Source organism: Blennius ocellaris (assembly GCF_963422515.1).
Source record: "Blennius ocellaris genome assembly, chromosome: 2".
Classification (NCBI taxonomy): domain Eukaryota; kingdom Metazoa; phylum Chordata; class Actinopteri; order Blenniiformes; family Blenniidae; genus Blennius; species Blennius ocellaris.
Genome location: NC_137651.1, coordinates 31,679,569 through 31,700,195, shown reverse-complemented (window position 1 = coordinate 31,700,195; position 20,627 = coordinate 31,679,569). Strand labels below are relative to the sequence as shown.

General features: G+C 45.8%; 1 protein-coding gene across 1 annotated transcript in view; it reads left to right on the top strand.

Annotated features, from left to right (window-relative positions):
* Window positions 1–20,077, top strand: part of nectin3a (nectin cell adhesion molecule 3a) — a gene marked incomplete at its 5' end in the record, with an annotated part of 43,027 nt that extends 22,950 nt beyond the window's left edge. The window contains 4 exons of the mRNA XM_080511297.1: window positions 7,906–8,205; window positions 10,140–10,257; window positions 11,963–12,114; window positions 15,906–20,077. Coding sequence (XP_080367423.1) covers window positions 7,906–8,205; window positions 10,140–10,257; window positions 11,963–12,114; window positions 15,906–16,549 — 1,214 coding nt within the window. The 3' untranslated portion in view covers window positions 16,550–20,077. The remainder of the gene's footprint in view (window positions 1–7,905; window positions 8,206–10,139; window positions 10,258–11,962; window positions 12,115–15,905) is intronic.
* Window positions 20,078–20,627: the final 550 nt, after the last annotated feature.

The window sequence follows — 20,627 nt, the reverse complement described above, 5'->3', positions numbered from 1 at the left end:
ACGGAGGCTGCTGGCGTGCGGCGCCACTTATCTCCCTCAGTCCAGTGTTACTTTGAAAAAGTGCCTTGATGCGTTTAAAGTGGCCACACTACATCACCCCCGTGAATACGTTTCATTAAAAGCTTTCACTCACTTTCTATTAGATCCTTTGCAAGGCGAGACCTGCATGGAAACGCTTGTTCCATTTCCACGCTTGTCCCATGTGACCCCATGGAAAAGTGACCCGGCCCATAGAATTATGACCCCTAATATGAAACTTTACCTTTTGCTAATAAGAATGTTTTAATGTCGATATTTAATATAAATATGACTTGTTCCATGTCATATGCCACTGCTTTTGTGTATTATGTGATCTTTCCTTTCGTATATACAATTTCAAAATAAGGCCCTAATAAATCCTATCACATGTGCAGATATTAGGTTTACGAGTCTGTGTATGCAAAAGAGAAATGGTAAGTTGAGATTTATTTATTTATACATATACTTTTCCATGCTGTCGTTCTTCCATACAATTGAATATTAACCAATGCTTATTATAAAGTTAAATCATCTAGTACCTTAGTATGTATGTAAGGTGTTGAGACATAGGTCACTTTTCCATGACTTAAAGGGAGTGGGTCACTTTTCCATGGGGCGGGTCGGAATACTATGGCAGAAAAGTGAACCGCGGGTCACTTTTCCATGTGACACCGGCACAATCCTGCTGATTTCCAGAAGAGCCCTGCGACCTGTAGGCTGCGCTGCGAACCACCTCGCCCCCCCCGAGGGCTGCGCTGTGAGCCACCTTGCCCCCCCCGAGGGCTGCGCCAGCTGCATTGGTGCTGACTTCTCATCACATTCACGACCAGTGGAATCCAGCGATTGTTGGTTTTCACTGATGCTTTGCGCTCGTTAGAGTTCAATTTGAGCAGGAAGAAGGTCCGGCCTCTTGGGTTGTTGCTTTGTTTCTCGCCACAACTCAGCTTGATTGTTAATCCGGTTTTGTGACGCTGTGTTTGGTTATGTTTATCGCATGCATTTTGTTATACATCTGCCATCAGCTTGTAATAAGTTCTCTCCTGAGGCGTTGATTGCTTTTATACAAAACTAGAGATCTACTTGTTTTTGATCTTCTCTGCTTGATCCAGTTTGTGGCACGGCTTGTGAAATTAAGAAAAAGAGATAAGAGAGTCACGATTGGTGTTCTCGTCTGAACTTCACTTTAATTAAAAAATGTTATTTCATGTCGAACAAACTCGTAATCAGTATCAGTCCACGGTGCACACCAGATAACCAAAGACATTTCACCACACAAACAGTGAAATATTACAGCAAAACTATATACTCAGATAGCATATTGAAAAGGAGTGGGAAGAAGTACAACGTATTGAACCCCACCCCTGCCGTGCACGTCAGTAGTTTGGACGTCACTTGCGGCGTCCCACAGGGGTTAGTGTTGGGCCCTAAATGATTAATTAATGATATATGTAAAGTGTCACAGACATTAAAAATGGTGTTATTCGCTGATGATGCCAATATTTTCTGCTCTGGTATTGACCTGCAATGCTTAACTCAGAGGATCAATATTGAATTGAAAAAAATGAAATGTTGTGGTTTAAGAGAAATAAATTACCTTTAAATGTGAATTAAACAAAATTGATAGTTTTTGGGAGTAGTAAAACAAACATACAAATACTCGTTCAGATAGAGGGGGTTAACGTTGAAAGAGTAAATAAAATCAGATTTCTTGGAGTCATAATGGAACATTTATCCTGAAAATCACATAGTAAACATCTACAAACTAAACGCTTAAGATCAAGCACAATACCAAATAAGGCCAAACAGCTTCTGGTTCATAAATCACTCCGCATACTGTACTGTTCCATAGTTTTACCTTTTTTAATGGAGGTCTGGGGCAATGCAGAGCACACAGGAGCAGGATATATGGAAAGGGAAGCGCTGATCCAGGGTTTTTTTCACTTCTGATTTGATCCTGATACCCGAATTTGGAAATCAGCCAATACCGATACTATTCCGTTACCAGAGCTCTGTTTGCTTTAACATTATTATTATAATTTTTGTTGATTTTATATGAGGCTGAAATAAACTCCTCTCTACAACAACTATGAAATCTACAAACCGTAGTTACTTACTTGACTTTGGTTTCAGCACACTCACTGTTCTTGCAGCGGACATGTAAAATGAAAGCAGCGAGTTCATACTGAAGCAGTGTGATGCAGCTTAGTTGCATGCAGCAGCAAGTTAATTGCAGGGTGTGACAGAAATACTCAGGCCTTTCGGTTGTATTTTACAAGGCTGTTTGAAAACATTTCAGATGGTCCTTGGACTGCAGTTTGAAGCTGTTTATTTGAAGTCGACAGTGTTGTTCGGACTTCTGTTGTCTCTGAACCCGACCTCGCTCACTTCCAGAGTTTTGAAGAATTCACCTTGTCCATTTAGAACGGTCCACATATCAATAATAGCATCTTAAAGTGGCGGTTGTCCATCTTAGAGGGAGTTTTGATGTGCTAAAGCAGCGGTTCTCAACTGGCGGGTCGCGACGGGCCATTTCTAGTGAATCAGGCGCCTTTGCCCCGACCCAAAAAACATACAAGAAAGAAATTGAATCCAACCTAGGTCGTTGCAGTTACCCTCCTCAACAGGAGGTGGCAGTCAATATTGGCAACGGAGATGCTGCCCTTTGCTACAGAATGTTTTGTTTTGGTCAGGAAGAGGGTACAACATACTTAATGCTTTGAAAAAGAAGATCTCCCGGTGGATGAGCTACGTTTCAAACAAACGACTGGACGTGTGTCCCAGTGCTAGCTACGAGGTACAGCAATTGGACACGGCAGGGAAAAAGACAGTTACATAAGCAATCACTACACATCTAATAAACCTTTCGAGCATTTCAATGATTACTTTCCTGAGAAAATGACTTCGACCGACTGGGTGCGCGATCGGTTTGGATTCGACATTGAAAGCGTCACATTGCCCAGCAACAAAGAAAGTCAGCTTGTGGAGCAAATCCGTGACCACAAGCTCAAAAAGAAAGTTCAGTCCAGACATAAAGCCACGCCCAGCCTTCCCTTTAAGAGCCGGGGTTACGTTACTGGTATTTGTCTCAAAGCACGATGCTCCTTCAGTATTAGCGACTGAGATGTGACTGAAGAAAAACTTGGTTCCGTTGCTTCAAAGCACAATGTTCTATTTTGTTTTATGTTGTTCTGATTTGATCACTTACCTTACAATTTATCTCAGGAGTTGTTTCATGTCGAGATGCACCGATCCAAGTTTTTTCACTTATGATCCAAGTGCAAAATTCCCGAATTTGGATCGCTGCTGATACCGATACTATTCCTTTATTAGTATTTATTATTGTCATTATTGTTGATTTTATATGAGGCAGTAATAAACTCGTCTCCACAGGAAAGTATGAAATGTACAAATGTATGCATGTATTCTCTCAAAATGCAACTTGAGGTTCGTAGAAGGTCAGAAAAGGAAGCAGTACAAACTATTTTTGTTCCATTTGGACAGTGTGTGGGTCTGCATGATGTCATCATCTCATAAAAAAACTTGTTAAACTTGTTATACTCAAAACCTCAGAAGCACTTAATTCATTCCTGGAGAAATTCCTAAGCAACGCAGGACAAACTGCAGTGTTTCAGCTGGAACACAACACAAACCATTGGGACTATTTTCAGGGGTTTAACGTGGAGGAGGAGGCAGCTTCACGGGGGTATGAATCGCCTGCTACAGCGGAGGAACTGCTGTTTATCGTTTTGATGCCGCCGTTAGTGCCGTTCTCCTCGGCGAGCTGGTGTTTTTAAAACGACGACGTCTGGCGGCACGTCGCTGTATAACGGCTTTGCAAACATCCACATCGATGCTTTACGGTGTTTTGAGTGTAAAACACGTCCAAACAGCAACGTGTTGTCATGAAAAGTTGGATCGCACAGTGCGACTACGCCAGCCTGCTGGCTGTGGAACAGATTTCTTGACTCATTACTCCGCCTCCCAGTGAGACTCGCCTCCGTTCGGGAAATCCAGTCCACATTTTGCAGCCAGCCAGCAGAGCAGCAGCAGGGAAACACTTGCGGATTCATTTCAGCAACAGTGAAGCAGACGAGGCTTCATGGATCAGAAATCTCTGCAGGTTGGATCGGAAATTTCCGATCCGTAAATTACATTGATGTCGGAACCCGACACTGGATTGGGTCGGCCACGTCCGCAGTTTGATGTTTAGTTTTACTACATACGATAGCTCACAATGCTGGCCTTTAACTTCTCAAAGTGAAATCATGTTTCTTGCTGGTCTCTGTTGATAGAGTTCATGTTGGTTGCCTATTTGAGAGTTTTAGCTATACGATGAGCTGGTTTATCGTAAGAGGAGTCTGTATTCGTCGTGACAACAGGAGCATGGTCAGAATTATCCAGCAGACCTTGTGGCCTGCGCCGTATCAATGTCACATGGCTTATCTCTTGTGTTAACTGGGTGAGATAAACAAGCTTTGACATTCACTCCATCGTTGAAGCTTGTGCAGATTAAGATGATGGAGAACATGCTTGGCCACATATAAACAGAAACACATTGAAAACATTTTCCCCCCGATTGTCATTCAGACACGGTTTGTTGGAATTTAATCTGTTCCAACCAACCCAGAATTAAGGGTCTTGTTTCCTGTTTCTTCTTTTCGGTTTAACTTTCTAAATAACAACCACAATCTAATTGAAAACAAATGTTGTTAGTGCGTATCACATTTTGAAGACGTCGGATTACGACGTGTGTGATTTATTGAACACTAAAATAACCATGGACATGTGCTCGTTCAGCTGCACATTTGAAATGTTTGTCTGGCCACCAACAGAAATATACTGATGACTCAACACACGTCTTCAGTCATTAGTATTTGTTGTTGATGTTGTTGTTTTAATTACTGTTACAGTACTTCATGCAGGTATGCTGGGGGTGTCAGTGTATGGTCAGAGAGCCCCGTCTCGTCAAAGCAGCACAAAGCAGTGAAGTTCCTCTGCGGTCAGCTCTACATGAGGGGAGGGGATTCACTGGAGGCAGCAGCTTCTGCTCGGCCTCCTGGGAATCAAGGAGACTCTAATGTCTAATGAACAGTACATTAGGTGCTGCTTTGACAGCCACAGTGTCTGGGACCTCAAGAGTTCTATTCCACCTTGCCGTTCCTTCTTTCTTCAGCTCATACAAACATGCTTAGACCTACTTTACAATTTAGATGTAATTAGGGTGTGATTGTGGCGAAAATACATGTTCTTGACAAGTTGATGCGTCATGCGGGAATTAGGTGGTCCCACAGGGCAGTTTTCTGAGAGAGTGAGCGTACATCCCAATTACAAGACTCAAAGTCAGCGGGTTCAAATTTCAAGGCACCGACGAAAACCAGCTTCGTCCTCGATGCCTCATTTGTCGATCACTGTTTCACAAGTGTTTTTAAATGAAACATGCCGCCTCGTGCAAGCCCAGCAGAACTACAACATCACTGTGTCTGTGCAAGTCTTGGCTATCTGTTGTGGGTTGTATCAATCGTTTCTTCACTCAACTCAACACTCTTATTGCTGATTTATGTTTATACTTTGAGGTTTATGAAAATGTGTTTCACATCGCCTCAATGAACGGCTGTGCCTTTGAAATTATATGAATGATGGGCGAAAGCCCCGACGAGCATGATGATTAACAGGTGCCGTGAACACCAAGTCAATTTCAACAGTCACACTTGTGATACAGACCTCGCCTTGTCGGTGATCTGCATCACGAGACACAACGTATTTATTTCTTTTCTACCACTGGGAGAAAGACCAGAGCGTCTGAGGAACCGTGGAGCAGGAAGTGCAGTTCCACAAGCCAAAGTGCTCAGCAGTCGGGAATACAGGAAGCAGCCGGAGGAAAACGTAACAGACGGGCGAGGGAAGGGTCTCGTGAACAACAGCTGATGTTTTAATGGAGAAAAAGGTGGGATGGCTACAGAAGGATTGTACATATCAGTGCAACAGTCTGGGGAAATTCTTATGCTGCGGTGTTAAAATAGACTGGAATATACGTTCACCATCTTTTGGCTAATAAAATATCTACAGCTCTGGTACTCAGCCAGCGAACTGAGGCGGATGGTGCGTTTACTCTAAACTTGTCAAACTTAGATTTGCAAATGTTGAAGAAAACCAAAATAAGACGCTTCGGCTTTACTGTAAAGGTTTGTGAACATAATGATTGGCCAGAGGGTCCACAACCTCTCAGAGTCAAATAGCCTTTTCCTTCTCTCTCTCTCTCTCTCTCTCTCTCTCTCAGTGGGTTTTTCACGTTGCTTAAAATGTAAACGAGTCCTGTTTTTTGTCATGTGAATCTTGTTTCACTTCTCCTTCACTTCTAATTTGATTCTTCCGTTTCCTTCATATCATTGTGTGCGTGCAGCTTCTGAATAAATAGAGCTTCTGATGCAAGTGCTATAGAGTGTTTGACCACTTTAACTTGTTTAAATATTAAAAATGCTCTTAGCGGTTCATTGATGCTAAATCTTACTGTAAAAATGTCCAGACATGATGCACGGCCATTGAAGATCCAGTAAAATCCCTGCTTTTATAGAGGTTTCCACTGTGACATCAGTGTTTAGTGTGTGTGTGTGTGTGTGTGTGTGGGAAAGAAAGGGCCAATGCAGCCAGTTTGCTGAAGGGAAATCGTTGCCGTTTCCCCCAGAGTGTTCCCACTCACCCGGAGCTTTCTCCTCCCTCTTTGACAGCGACTCCAAATTAACACGTCTGTGTGATTGAGTTATTTTGATGTTTCAGCCGGCGAGACTCCGAACATAGAGCAGCTACTGTTAAAGAATGTGAGGCGGAGGACTGAGGACTGCGTCCCCGCCCCCCCGAGCGGGTGTCCCCCCCCCCCCCCAGACTTTGGGTTATTCTTGGAAGATGGAGGGTGCCGGTCATTATTTGGTTTTTGTGGCTGGACGTTGTGTTGGACAGGCGAGAAGGAGCGCAGCAGATGTCTTGAAGACGAGTGTGTTTCCCTTTAAACCTGTCGCTGTTGACTTAGGTGGAGCAGCTGCTGCTCCCCTTCTAAAAGAGGCAGAGATGGAGGAGGTGCTGCACAGAGGGGGGGGGGCATGGCAATGTAATCTTGTATAACCTGAGTCTCCAGTTGACTTCACTGCCCCTCCATTGTGTTGAGCCCCTCCCTCAGGAGACTCCTTTCTGTTTCCAGGCTGTCCTTCTTGCTCTTTTGTCTTCACAACTTTCCCAAAGTGTCACTGGGACCTGTTCGTGACACTTGTTTTTGTTGAGCTCCGGCAGCTTCAGATTAAAAAAAAAGCTCCCCTTCTTTGTGTAACAGGTGAGAAATAGCAATATATTCTCGTCACGTCCTTGCGGCACGGATCTGTTGTGCTCCTCCGTTGGGGAAATCCTCGTTACCTCTAAACCTCCAGTTACTCTCAGGAAGCGGGGGAAACAGTATCCCTGCTTGTAAGTGTAAGGTAATGTCGTTCTTCATCCCCCCCAGCACAAGCAAGTCACATACAAGCGCAGCTCTACAGCCTCAGACTCTGAATATTCAGTGTTTTCCCCCAAAGTCATGCGCGTGTTCACATGCTGACGTGCTTCCCTGGAAGTCTGCAGCAGGACCAGTAGATGCTTCAGCTTCAGCTGTTTTAGTGTGTACGTGCATGTGTGTGTTTGACACGCAACAATAAAAATGTCTCCACTGAAATGCAACTGAATAGCTCGGCCCATCCATTTTTAATGCATATAGGCGAAATGGAAAAAAGTCAATCTTTGAGCAGTTCAGTATAGTGAGGCCACTGGGCATTGCTTATTTCTATAGATACACAACAAGCTCAGTGTTCATGTTGTAACCCTTTTCCCCCATTCTTCCTCCTTGCCCCCCCACCCCCCCCTCAGTGGATCCCAAGGTGTACGTGTCGGCGGGCCCCACCGCGCTGCTGGACGGCGGCAACGAGTCGCTGGTCGCCACCTGCATCGCGGAGCGCGGCCGCCCCGCCGCAGAGGTCTCCTGGGAGACGGAGCTGCGCGGACGGACCGAGACGCAAAGTCAGGAGGAGCCCAACGGCACCACCACCGTGCACCTGCACTACCTGTGGAGGCCGCAGAGCTCCGCCCAGGGAAAGACCCTCACCTGCGTGGTGCGCCACGCCGCCCTGGCCACCGAGTTCCGCATCCCTTACACGCTGAACGTCCAGTGTAAGTAAGCTCAGTGGTGACGCCGCCTCGCCTCTCCGGGAGGAAATGTACGTGTTTTGGCTGCAGACGACTGCGGTTTGGACGCCAGCAGTACAGTCGATATTTACTACGACTCAAAAACACACGTGTAACAGTTGTACTTGGACTTTTATACCATGAAGTCATTGGAATATACACTGATGTGCCGTTATAAATCTTCACCAACATGCTACGTCCATCTCCACATGTTCTTGACTTGTATATTAAATCCCTCAAAGTGGATGTGTTTATGGAGGTTGTTAACAAGTGTTAAGAAATCCCTCAAATGAAATTGTACAGAGAACAAAAAAACAACATCAAACTAGATGATCTGCATTTCCCACTGCAAATGCATGATAGTGTGAATGCTCCTGGCAAACTGCAATGCTTGTGCAAAGACGTGCAAAGACGACAAGAGCGGCAACGTTTTGTGACTTACAGCACGTTTCTAGCTGAAAGTTTGACGGAGCCGTCGGGGTTCAACGTTGAAGGAGTTCACATTTTCCTCTCCATTCACTTCCATGTATTATTTAATGTGGAAAAGTTGAAATATTTTAAAAAGTTGACGAGATTTGATAAAGCTGGAACATGGCTGGAAAGTGCCGAAAAAGCTGCAGGATTTGATATTTGAATGGTGACGAACGGGGGAAGATTGCCAGAGTTTTAAACGTCCAGAATAAACAGAAACAGAATCTCAAGAGTGTGAAAGTCTTGAATTCACACTAACAAAAGTTTTGTTGTGTAATCTTGCGACCTTGTTGTCAGTTACTCACTAACTTAGATACCTTTTCTTATCTGCAATTACATTATATCGTGGCTATATGTAGAAACAGAAGTAGAAGTTTTCTTCATCGGTTTTTTTGTGTGTCAAAAATAGAGGCAGAAGACTTTTTCCGAGAATAACTTGTCTTAAATCAAAGCAATGATCGAACCCCAGGTAACGATTATAGCTCTAATTGTGCACGGCCTAAAAGGTAAAGTGTATCTTATCAGAATTAATCTGCTTTGCTGGCATGATTTATGAACAATCTGCTCCTCGGCCTTGTTCCTCCTCCACCATAAAGGAGCAATTTAAGCATCTAATGTTGTAATCATTGATGCATACCTCCTCGGCGCGCAGTGTGTTCCTCTGTGTTCGGACTGTGCGAGTGCAGGCTAATGAAGGCGTTTCATGAAATATTGATCAGGCCTGAGCAGCAACACAAGTAGCAGGAGGCTGCAGGGGGCAGTGGATGGAGACGCCGAAACGTGGAGCTTAATACGGGAAGAAAGAAGCTCTCCGGTTCAATAAATCATGTCAAACGCAGAGGTGAGGGAATTTTAAGTGCAAAAGAAGCACAATTTCAGCGTGAACTGTGTGAGAAGGGTCATTGGACCCGGCGAGCCGAGGCGTCTTCCTGCGTGCTGTAATGAGTTCCTCATTTGTCCTCCAGAGAAATCAAAATGAAAAATTGGATATCTAAGTCGGTGTTTGCCATGTTTTATTGCAGTGGCATGTGTCGGGCTTCATTTAGGCGTCGTCCTGCTTTCACTTTGTGTTTTTCCTTCTGTGTCATGGTGAGGCGGTCCGGTTTATTATTAGCTTGCAGTTCATCTACCATCTGAGTGAGTCTGTCATTTTCTAACTTCCCACCAACCCCGGCTCATTTGTTCGTCCCGTCGGCCTGCGCTCACCAACACGTCCCGTGTCCTACGACTGTCCAGGCTTTGTTTTCTCATCACGGGCTACTGGGCTACTAATACTCTCTTTGTTTCTTCTGAGAAAGCTCTTTTGTCATCAGGCGACCACAAACACACCTTATAAGAATAAAATCTCGTTTCACCTTGAAACTGTAAAAAAAAAAAAATCGAACGTGAACTATAAAGGAGCTGAAGTTGCATTCAAAGTCATCCCGATCTTGTGTTTTGTTTCACAGTTGCCCCGGTGGTATCAATCACTGGAAATGACAAAAACTGGTATGTGGGTCAGAGGAATGTGAGATTCACCTGCGGTGCCAGAGCCAACCCGCCTGCACGCCACTTTTCCTGGATCAGGTCAGTATCTCAACACGTCCACTCTGAAATTTCAGTCTATCTTCATAAAAACACAGATTGTCATTCGTACGGTTGGGAGTCTCTCGGCTCAGCACAGCATTTATTTCCACTTTTTCTTTAACCAGACTTTTGGTTCCTGCTGGGCATAAGAAATATTGGCGCTCAAAGTGCTTTAACCTGTTGAGTTTTCTGCAGTGAAGTGTTAAAACTTACATTCAGATGATACCTGTGGCCTCGAGAGGATAAAAACAACAACAGTAGTCGTGTGGGTGTGAAATGAAGAAGAACAAACTGCATGTAATGAAAGCAGGTGTGAAGTGCACGGACATGTTAAAAGTTCATAATTGAATCCAGTGAAATCTTACTAATATACTAATGGTATTGGCGTTTTGTAGGTTCCTACAACCCCGAATGAAAAATGTTTAAAAAGTTCTCTAAAGGAATGATTGAGCTTGTTTTTATGTCTTAATGTGTTTGTTCAGGAACTATTGTTGGCAAACGCTCCCTGACAAATCACCTGCTGCTTGTTTCACTTGCATGGATCTAAATTGGGTTTAAACAAATTGAAATGAAGCGGCACAGCGGAGGCACTCCTGTCTATAAATTATCTCCAGCATAACTTTGGAGCCCGGACACCGGAGCTGTCAAATGCGCTGCCGCGTCCATCGGGAGGACTCCCTGCTATAAATAAAAGATTCCAAACAGTTCATGCATCAGAGCAACGCTGGCTTATTGGCAGCTCTTTGTCATCATCTTGCTTTGAAAACAAGAACTATGGTCTCATTTGAGCTGACAGCTCCAGTGAAGTCTGGACGGCCACGCTCTCTCTCTCCTCCCTTTCCTCTCTTTTTCTTTTCTCTTCTACTTGCCTGGACATTTGAAGTCTTCACTTTGTGCAGAAATGCTTGTCTTTTCCACTGACGGCGGAGCGGTCCTTCCAAATGATCAGTCATGTGGTCACATAATGGCAGCAACAGGCAAACAGCAGAGCAGTGATGTCATTGCATGTCTTCAGACCAAGATTTGCAAATATTTGACCACATGCAGCAGCAGTATTTAGAATTTCCTTCTTATTTTCTGTAAAATAAAAAATAAAAAACTCAGTTAAAAATGCACAGGTTTCTCCCTGTTGGGGGAGTTTTTCTTTCCACAGTCGCAAACACACCAAGCAAATTGGAATGACTGTAATGTATTTAAAAATGTCTTTCTTTTAATAAATAAATTTAAAAAAAATGCACTAAAGAGTGTGAACTCTTCAATCTGCTCAGGCCAAGGTAAGCTGAAGCGCGAATCCAATGTGTGATGTCACTGGACGCCCGTGTCTGATGGTTTCTTTGTGTAGGTGGCAGGTCTATTATAGAAAGACTTTTCTACTATAAGTGGAAACTCATTTCAGGAGCGGTCTATAAAATACAATTTAAAACAGGAAACTTTTTCTTGTTTTAGTTTTCAGAAATGACAAATTGCAGATGTAATTGCTCTGCTTTTGTAGATATCATGACACACACACACACACACACACACACACACACAGCTTGAACACGCTATCATTTATCTCTCCATTCATGCGCTTTTCTTTCAAATTGCGGAGAGAAAGGCCCCCGTCAGGTATCAACAGGCTGTGTGGCTCCACCTCTGACCTCCTTCCATATCAACCAGGACTTTGTGTTTGACGTGTTGCGTCTCGTGTCCAATGTCGCTCCAGGTTGGACGGAGCCGTACCTGAAGGGGTGGAGATCTCCAACCACAGCCTGGTTTTCACGCGGCCGCTGGGACGCAATGACTCGGCAATCTATCGCTGTGAAGTGATGAACGACATCGGCCTGCGCAGTCAGGATGTCAAACTCTGGGTGCAAGGTACTTTCAGCCGTCCTTCCACTTTTTACAGTGTTTTGCGGGGGGGGGGGGGGGTTGGTCGGCTTTTTGCAGCGTGTCACACTGAATCAGATCAAATCAATCTTTATTTATACAGTGAAGTAACACAAAGTGCTTTAACAAGAATTAAAAACAGTGCAAAGATAAAATAGATGAATAAAAAGGAGATGAACACGCACATAAGTGAAGACCTGCCTGGTGGAGACATGGTAGAAAATTAGTTAATTATCTAAAATAAATAAATAAAAGTAGATAAATACATTGATAAAATACATAACTATATACACACATACACAAATATAAAATCAGTTAAGCGCCTGATTAAAAAGGTGAGTTTTTACCCCCTTTTTTAAAAACCTCCAGACTCTGCAGCCCTGAGGTTCCCCGGCAGGCTGGTCCACAAACGGGGGGCCGTAGGAGCTGAACCAGCCTCCCCGGGGGGTCCTGGTCCTCGTTTGAGGGACAATTAAAAGGCCGGTGTCGGAGGACCTCAGGGTAAAAGTAGTTCAGATAAATAAGAGGGTGCAAAACCATTAAGACACTTAAAAACTAGTAAAAGAACCGTAAAATGGATCCTGAAGCGAACGGGGACCAAGGCAGGGATTTTAAAACAGGCGTGATGTGGGCCGCCCTCGGGTCCTCGGCACTCGTGCTGCAGAGTTTAGTAAGAGTTGCAGTGGTGAGGAAGTTTTCTTGGGGAGACCAGAGAGCAGGGCGTTACAATAATCAATCCGACATGAGAGAAAAGCATGAGCACCAAGTGGGCGGAGTCTGGCTGTACTCTTCAGGTGATCAAAACCCGTCTTTGAACACAATGAAGGCCTCTTCACGTCGTGGCGACTCAGCCGTTGATCAACATTTCCAGCGGCGCGAAGCCTCGGCGTAAATAGAAAGGCCTGGAGTCAGATCCACTTCCACACATTCCTGGCAGCAGAGGAGCGTGGCGTGCAGATAAAGAGTATCGGTACCAAGCGTTTCCAGCGTTGAGGTTTTGGCCTCAGATAAGGACGGAGTATTTCCCCGCTGGTTGAGCCGTACTCGCCCGTGTCGCCGCGCTCTGTTTGGGTTAAGGTCAGTCTTCACAGCGGGGGGTGGTGATCATTGTGTTCACAGATTCTCAGTCCACAGATGTGTGTTTGTACTCCGTCAGCTGGGATTCAACACTGCATCTTTCTCTTCCTGCTGCGTTTGCCCGGAATGTGATGGGATTTATTTTAACACCATAAAATGCCCAGAGAGGAGACTTGAGTCAAACTCGCCTTCCCTGAAATTGTATTTATTAAATGCAGTTGCTGATTCACTGCTGTAGATCCTCGTCGTAAAACATGCAGCACGCTAAAATGCTTCCGTCTGCTTCCTCTGTCTGTCTGTGGTTTGCTGCCCGAGTTCATTATTGTGAAGTCAGGGCGTGGATCCTGAGAACTCTGCATCTCCTTTTTATTTTCATTTCTCCTCTGCTCCGTCTAATCCCTCTCCAAACAAAGTAACTGCTGCTTTTGGGCTCACACTCTTCTCACACACACACACACACACACACACACACACACACACACACACACACACACACACACACACACACACACACACACACACACACACACACACTTAGCTGGAGGCGCTGGAGAAACCCCAGAAGAAAGTCAGTCAGGCTCCATCTGCTCCAGGCCTGGTTTGGACGCCTCCTGCAAACCGGAGCACAGCTGACATCCTGACCAGGACCGACCAGCGCTGAGCTAATGCTGCTTCTCCTGTCAAGTGTTAAGGCTCGGCCATGTGAGCTCTGCCCCCCCCCCCCCCCCCCCCCCCCCCATGGAGCTGGCCAGGTTAAAGTCCCAGTGAAATGTAAAACACTGCTTTGCGAAAAACGATAGTTGTGGTTCTACTTGTAAGGTTCCTCCGACTCTGCCCCTCCACTGTTGTCGCAAAACAAAGTTATTTGAATTTTGAATCTCCAGCCGAGGAAGTCGGGGGAATCCTTCTCCTTCGTGGGCCATTGTGGGCGGAGCCTATGTGTGACGTCACGAGTTGTGCAGATCTCGATCTGTTGTGTTTATATCGGCTTGTTTCCTCTTAAATATCCAAGTTTTAACAGTGTTTTGAAGTTCTAGTCGGCGTTTTATGAGCCTTGATGAAAGATTGAGTCTGGAAGAGACCAGAGAGGAGAAAAGGAGTTCGGGCGGCGGGAGCCGCTAGCTCGCGCGGCTAGTAGACGATCCAGTAACACCTGGACTCGTCTTCAGTGATTCAGTCTTCTAGCTCTTGGACGTGTTGGATCCAGGAAGCCGGTCGTTCTGCCAAAAGTCCGGAGCCTCAAAGGTGAAAAGTGGCGGCTGCTGAGGCGAGGAGACGAGGACGAATGGAGGACGAAGCGTCTTCTGCTTCCTCAAACATGTTCCAGACGGGGTCACCGATGGCAGAACCACCTTCTGTGTCTTCTTCATCAATCACTGGGTTTGAAATGACCATGATGATGAAATCTGGTTCAATTCAGCCTCTTCGTGGTCAAAACTCTGATCCTCCATAATGTAAACACAACTTGGGCGTGTGCACAACTCGTGATGTCACTCTGTTATTGTCAGAAGCTCCGCCCAGCAGAGGAAATAGCGCCGTTTTATCGGCTATTTTCTCTCAGATTGTCGTGTTTTAACATTTTACCCTTCAGCCAGTTAGCATGGAAAATGTTCTAGAAGAGACACCAGAGGGTTCTGGAGGTGGAACCTTCATTTCACTGGGACTTTAAGCTCAGTTTTAGCTTAGTGGAGCCGTTTCACATTCCCAGTTGCCTCTGCTGACTTGTGGTTTTTGGGTGTTCGTCACTCAGATGATCAGCAGATGCTCACAAGCTCCATGACGTTCAAACATCTCGCTGCAAGGTGGCATTGACAGCCTTCGCCAGAATATCAGTTCACCAACCTTGATCTGCCTCCTTTATCCCGTCTTATGGTTTTGCTTTTCTCCAGATCCTTTCAGGCGCGCACACTGGGTGTAATTGTAGGTAATTAGATTCTTACTCACTTACTAAATCGTGGAAATCATTACAGCTCTACGGGGATTTAGATTTTGATAACTAGTACCTAGACCCCTCTCGGTGATGCAGGTCTCTTATTAGTGCACGTCATGTTGCTTTGTAGTCGGGCTTTGATGTGATGGACCGGTGTCGTGGAGGCACCTTGAGCTCCACGCGGGTTCTGCACCTCTGGCTGCAGTCGCCGATGGCGACCGCCAGAGGAGGAGTGAAGTTGCAGGAACCTCACGTGGATCACACAGCGTTTCGTCTTCTCACATGACTTCCCCATGGCGGCCGGAGAACGAGACGCGAGGAGCGAATCTCTCACTCAGATGCTCATGAGTGCATGTCCTCCAATCCCTCCACACACACACACACACACACACACACACACACACACACACACACACACACACACACACACACACACACACACACACACACACACACACACACACACACACACACACACACACACACACACACACACACACACACACACACACACACACACACACACACACACACTTACCCTCTCATCCACCCACTTTTTGCTCTGCAGAACGGGCTTCACCAGATTTCCTTGCTCTCCGGAGACGTGTGTCTCCACCAGACGGTTCTAGATGAATGTAGAAACTCGCACTCGGCCTGTCAGTTGTTACAGAACATGAAGTGTCGTCTTGTGCTGCTCTAGTTTTACGACGCCGCGCTCCCATCTGTCTTTCTGCTCCGGCTTATATCTTCTCATCACATGTTGGCTCCGCAGATCCGCCCCCCACCACGGTGGCCCCCAGCACCGCCGCGCCCCCCCTCCGCGACACCTCCGGACCCGGCACCGCCGCAGACCAGCGGAGAGCCCTCTTCACCTCCCCCACGCTGGCCTCCTTGCCGGACGGCAGCCTGGGCACCATCGTGGGCGGGGCGGTGGGCGGCGTCCTCTTCCTCGTCCTCCTGCTGGTCCTGGGCGGCGCCTGCTTCATGCGCCAGCGCAGGACCTTCCGGGGCGACTACTACACCAAGCAGTACCTGGGGCCCTCCGACATGCAGAAGGAGTCGCAGCTGGACGTGCTGCAGCCGCACGAGCTGCAGGAGGTGTACGGCGACAAGGCGAGCAAGGGCAGCCAGGAGCTGAAGCCCAAGCTGGACGGAGACATCATCTACCCCGACTACACCCCGGAGCGCAAGGACAGGGACGACTGGGCCGACCGGGGCGACGCCCACCGGGGCCTGGCCTACCCCGAGCACTACAACAACCAGAACGTGCACCCCTGCGGGCCCCCGGTGCACGGCACCGTCGTGGCCAACGGCTCCCCCTACCTGCCGGAGGACTGCTACGACAACGGCGTGGACGGCGACTACGTCTCCCACATGGACGGGTCTGTGATCTCGCGCAGGGAGTGGTACGTCTGAGGGGACGGCGGAGAGACACTGGGAACAATTGAACAATTGAGTCGTTTCAGTTCAAAGAAGTAAACCTCAGTTTCACAACGAGCTGTGTGAACAGTACTGCTCTGCCTTGATTGTAACCACTCCACCTTAAGGACTGTAGGAGGCGCTGTGGATCGTCCGTCGGCCTCCGACGACGTTTCAACCGACGTGAACGAAGGTTTCCTTCCTGCTTGTCTGTGTTTGCACCTGCCGTCCCCGCCAGGTCCGAGGCGGGGCCTTCAGACCCTCCTTAGTCAAGTATTTATACCCCGACTGTCTGCGCGCCGCTCCGGAAAGCCTCGCTCCTTCTGTGGCATTTTGGGGGAAAAAAACGGCCGATTGCTTCGAGCATTTTCACACGAGGTGAAACCTTTTTTCACAACCGCAGCTGGTACTTAAACAAACTATACTGCATGCCTTCTTCTGTGGAAAGGGAAAGTCACATGACGAAAAGGGAGAATCGCAGGTGTCGTACCAAGGGAAAGACAAGCTAATCGATGGAAGCGTCGCGTTCAAACACTGCCCAGCATTACTGGAGACTTGTGAAATGGTAAGACAGTTACTTTTGACTTCAAGTTTCACCCCCCCCACCTTATTCTACACACACTTTCCTCCCTGAACCCACAACACTGCCCGGCTGCTGAGCGCAGCTGTAGCGGGTGTGGTTGCGATGTGTTAAATGTACGACGCAGCCAAACAAACTCAGGTCGTCTTCATCAATAATTCGTTGGGGAAAATAAGAATCTGTCAGCAGGAAACCGGTTTGTTTTAGCGTCTTCCATCTAAATGTCGGGATTCCTCCTTTGTAGACCCTATTCAATGAAAGCTTTATTTCTGTCTGTCTGTCCTGATCTGTGATCAATAGATATTGAGAAAAATATCTTTTTTTCCCACATCAAAGTTCATGCTTTTCTGTTTCTCTCACTCATCTTGCACATGCGTTCGTTTCTTCTTTTATTTTTCATCCTGTAGAAATTCCAGTAGCGTTTTCCCAGTATTTCCCTCACACCAAAGCAACCCATCGGAAACATTTAGCAGGATTACTGAAAACCAGAATATAGGGAAGGTCAAGCTCACGTCGATATTGTTTCATGGGGTCTTAAAGAAAATGTCAAAACCTTCAGTTTAAAACCGTCTCTATAACAATTGCTGACGTTCCGTATCGTCATTGTTTCATACTCAAGAGCTTCTAATAGCAGAAAATGGCTCCTAATGAGACACACACACCTTTTTGTTCTGTCTTTAAGAGTTTTCTAAGGTTTTACTAATAAACCCCCAAGAGGCCGAAGTCCTGATTTACATTCTTTGAGTGACTGCTGTTAAAAAAACAAGTAAAAGAGTTGAAAAAGGACAGAATGGTCCTGGTTCAGTGGCACCAGTATGGAGAAGTGTTAACCCAGTCACGTTCTGTCAGTTGTCAGTTCTCCTGAAGAAGAAGCCACCCATGCTGCAGCTTCCTCCGTCCCTCTCCAATACAGCAGGCCGTCTTTTCCATTCCCCTTCTTCAACATCCTCTGATTTCTGTCTGGAACGCCAACACCAATCGGTCATGATAGGGTTTTCTTTTTTTTTTTTTAATCGCGAGACAGATCAAAGCGCCGCGTTATAAATCCCAGATGTGAGTGTAACAGCTGTCATCATCTGACATCGTGTGGCTCCGTCAACCACCGAGGGTTTCACGGCTCCCGCTCGACGTGACTCGCCACCAAACACACAACAAACGAGAGAAGGAGCGATCAGAACCGGACCTTCGGTCGGCAGACGTTTTGTTTTGAAGAGCGTGGAAACGTGGGGCGAGCGGCTGACGTCAGGCCGGGCGGCGGGGGTTTGGCCCCCGGGAGGGTGTGTGTGTGCAGCCAGCATGGAAACAAGAAACTTAATCCACGGGTGAAAAAAACAAAAAAAAAGAAAAGTCTGAACCAGGGAGGTTGGAGCCGTGTGTGTGTGTGTGTGTGTGTGTGTGTGTGTGTGTGTGTGTGTGTGTGTGTGTGTGTGTGTGTGTGTGTGTGTGTGTGTGTGTGTGTGTGTGTGTGTGTGTGTGTGTGTGTGTGTGTGTGTGTGTGTGTGTGATGACTCCCCACGTCTTTCTTTTCCTCCAAACGAACAAATCCAGCGACTTCAGCTTGAAACTGAAGCGTTGAGATCATCAGTGATCTCATGTCTCCCTGCTTGATTTGACCTTATTCTTTTCCACTTCGTGATTTTTTTTTTTTTTTTCCTCCGTGTTTCCTGAGGATCAAAGCGCCTCACATGAAAGAGAAAACCAACCCCTTTTTGGAAACGTCCCACTTTAACTCAATCAGTTTATTTTCTTGAAAAACCACCAAATATGTGTATTACAGTGGGTTGAAAACAAGAACGGGTGGGTTTATTCCCAGATCCTTTCTTATTAGGGCTTTTATAGATGTTTTTTTCTTCTTGTTAACCCTTCGCCGCCCTCGTTCTTTCATGCCAGAGCTTTGGTCAAAGGTTCAGATGTCTGAGAATAAACTACTTTAATGTCTCGTCGCCGCACACGCCCAGCTCGCCACACATCTGCCACAGCAAAGAGCGGCTCTCGCCTCAGACTTTCTAGCTTTTTAATTTACTTTTCTTTTTTTTTCTTTCTCTTCCGTCGTCACACTTGGCAGCGGCAGCGCGGCCTGTCTTCACGCACGTTTCATATCTGCTGTCCGTTTGTGTGAAGTCTCTCCCACCGAGTCGATCGGAAAAGCAACGTGAGCCGGTGAATGTTTTTTTTTTTTGTAAAGCTCGTTTCGTACAAACCGGTTGCATGTAAATTAAGTTATTCGCGGCCTCTTGCGCGAGCCTCCCCCCCCCCCCCCCCACCCCCCCCATCTTCACTGTTTGTATACATGTACATAATGCGGAAAGGTCTCGCTGTTCGGTCGGTTTGTACAGTTTGTTCTGGACTCGCCTGCTCATCAGTCGGCGCCTTGGCTGGGCTGAGAAATGCACAAAAAGCCGACAATAAATGAAAATATTAATGTAGGAAATATTGATATAAAGAGGGGGGGCCGGCTGGTCCTTGTGAAATGTATTCCATCTTCATATTTAAGATTTGCAATTATCATAATCGACAAGAGGTTGGTCGTCATGCCTTATATACTCTGAAAGGACACGTGTAACAAGTGGGTTACTGAGAAAATGGTATTAAAACAAGGTTTCACTGGGAATTGAGGCAAGCCAGATTCATGGAAAATATTATTGTTCTGTAAATAAGCTGGCTTTTTTTATTATTATTATTATTATTATTGAAAAGAATGGTATTTTTTGTATGAGGTCTGTAATTTTCACAGAGTATTAGTTCACCTTGCGGGCGTCGGCAGAGCTCTCGTCATGAAAACGTAGACGCCGATCCTGTTTTCAGCGCGTTTTAAATTTGTTCTCCAGAGTTTCTGACCGATTATTTTCTATGTTCTTTGAATGATTGATGTCTCACAGGAATCAGAGATGAAAGTGCGATTGTAGATTGTATTTTGTTTCTTTGTTTGCAATAAAAAAAAGTCATTATTGCACTCAAATGTGTCGTGTCGTCGTGTTTCCAGACGACTGGAGGTCAACAGTTTCACATCGGCGTCGGAGGCACAACAACATTGTTTACAAGTGGATTTCCCAGAATCCAGCCTGGGCCCCGACCTTCAGACGTCTTCAGGTTGCTCTCGTGATGGTAGTAGTGCAAGTACACTATTACTATTATTATTATTATTATTACTGATATATACATATATATACATTGTTGTTATTGTTATATTATTGCTCCCATTATTAGTAGTACTATACACAAGTATTATACACATTGTTATTATCTATATTATTGTTATTATTATTATATAATGCCTACTTCTAATGGCTCTGCACCTTACTATTTATTATCTTTTATCTCCTGCTTATTTCTAAGTGCCCAAGTTCCGTTCTGTGTTTTACTTTATGTCTTATACCCAGATACTTTTATATTTTTATTTCTTGCTTTTATTACTATTCTATTGTATTTTATAATACTCGTATGTACCAGATTGCTGCAACAAAACAATTTCCCTTTGGGGATGAATTAAGTAAT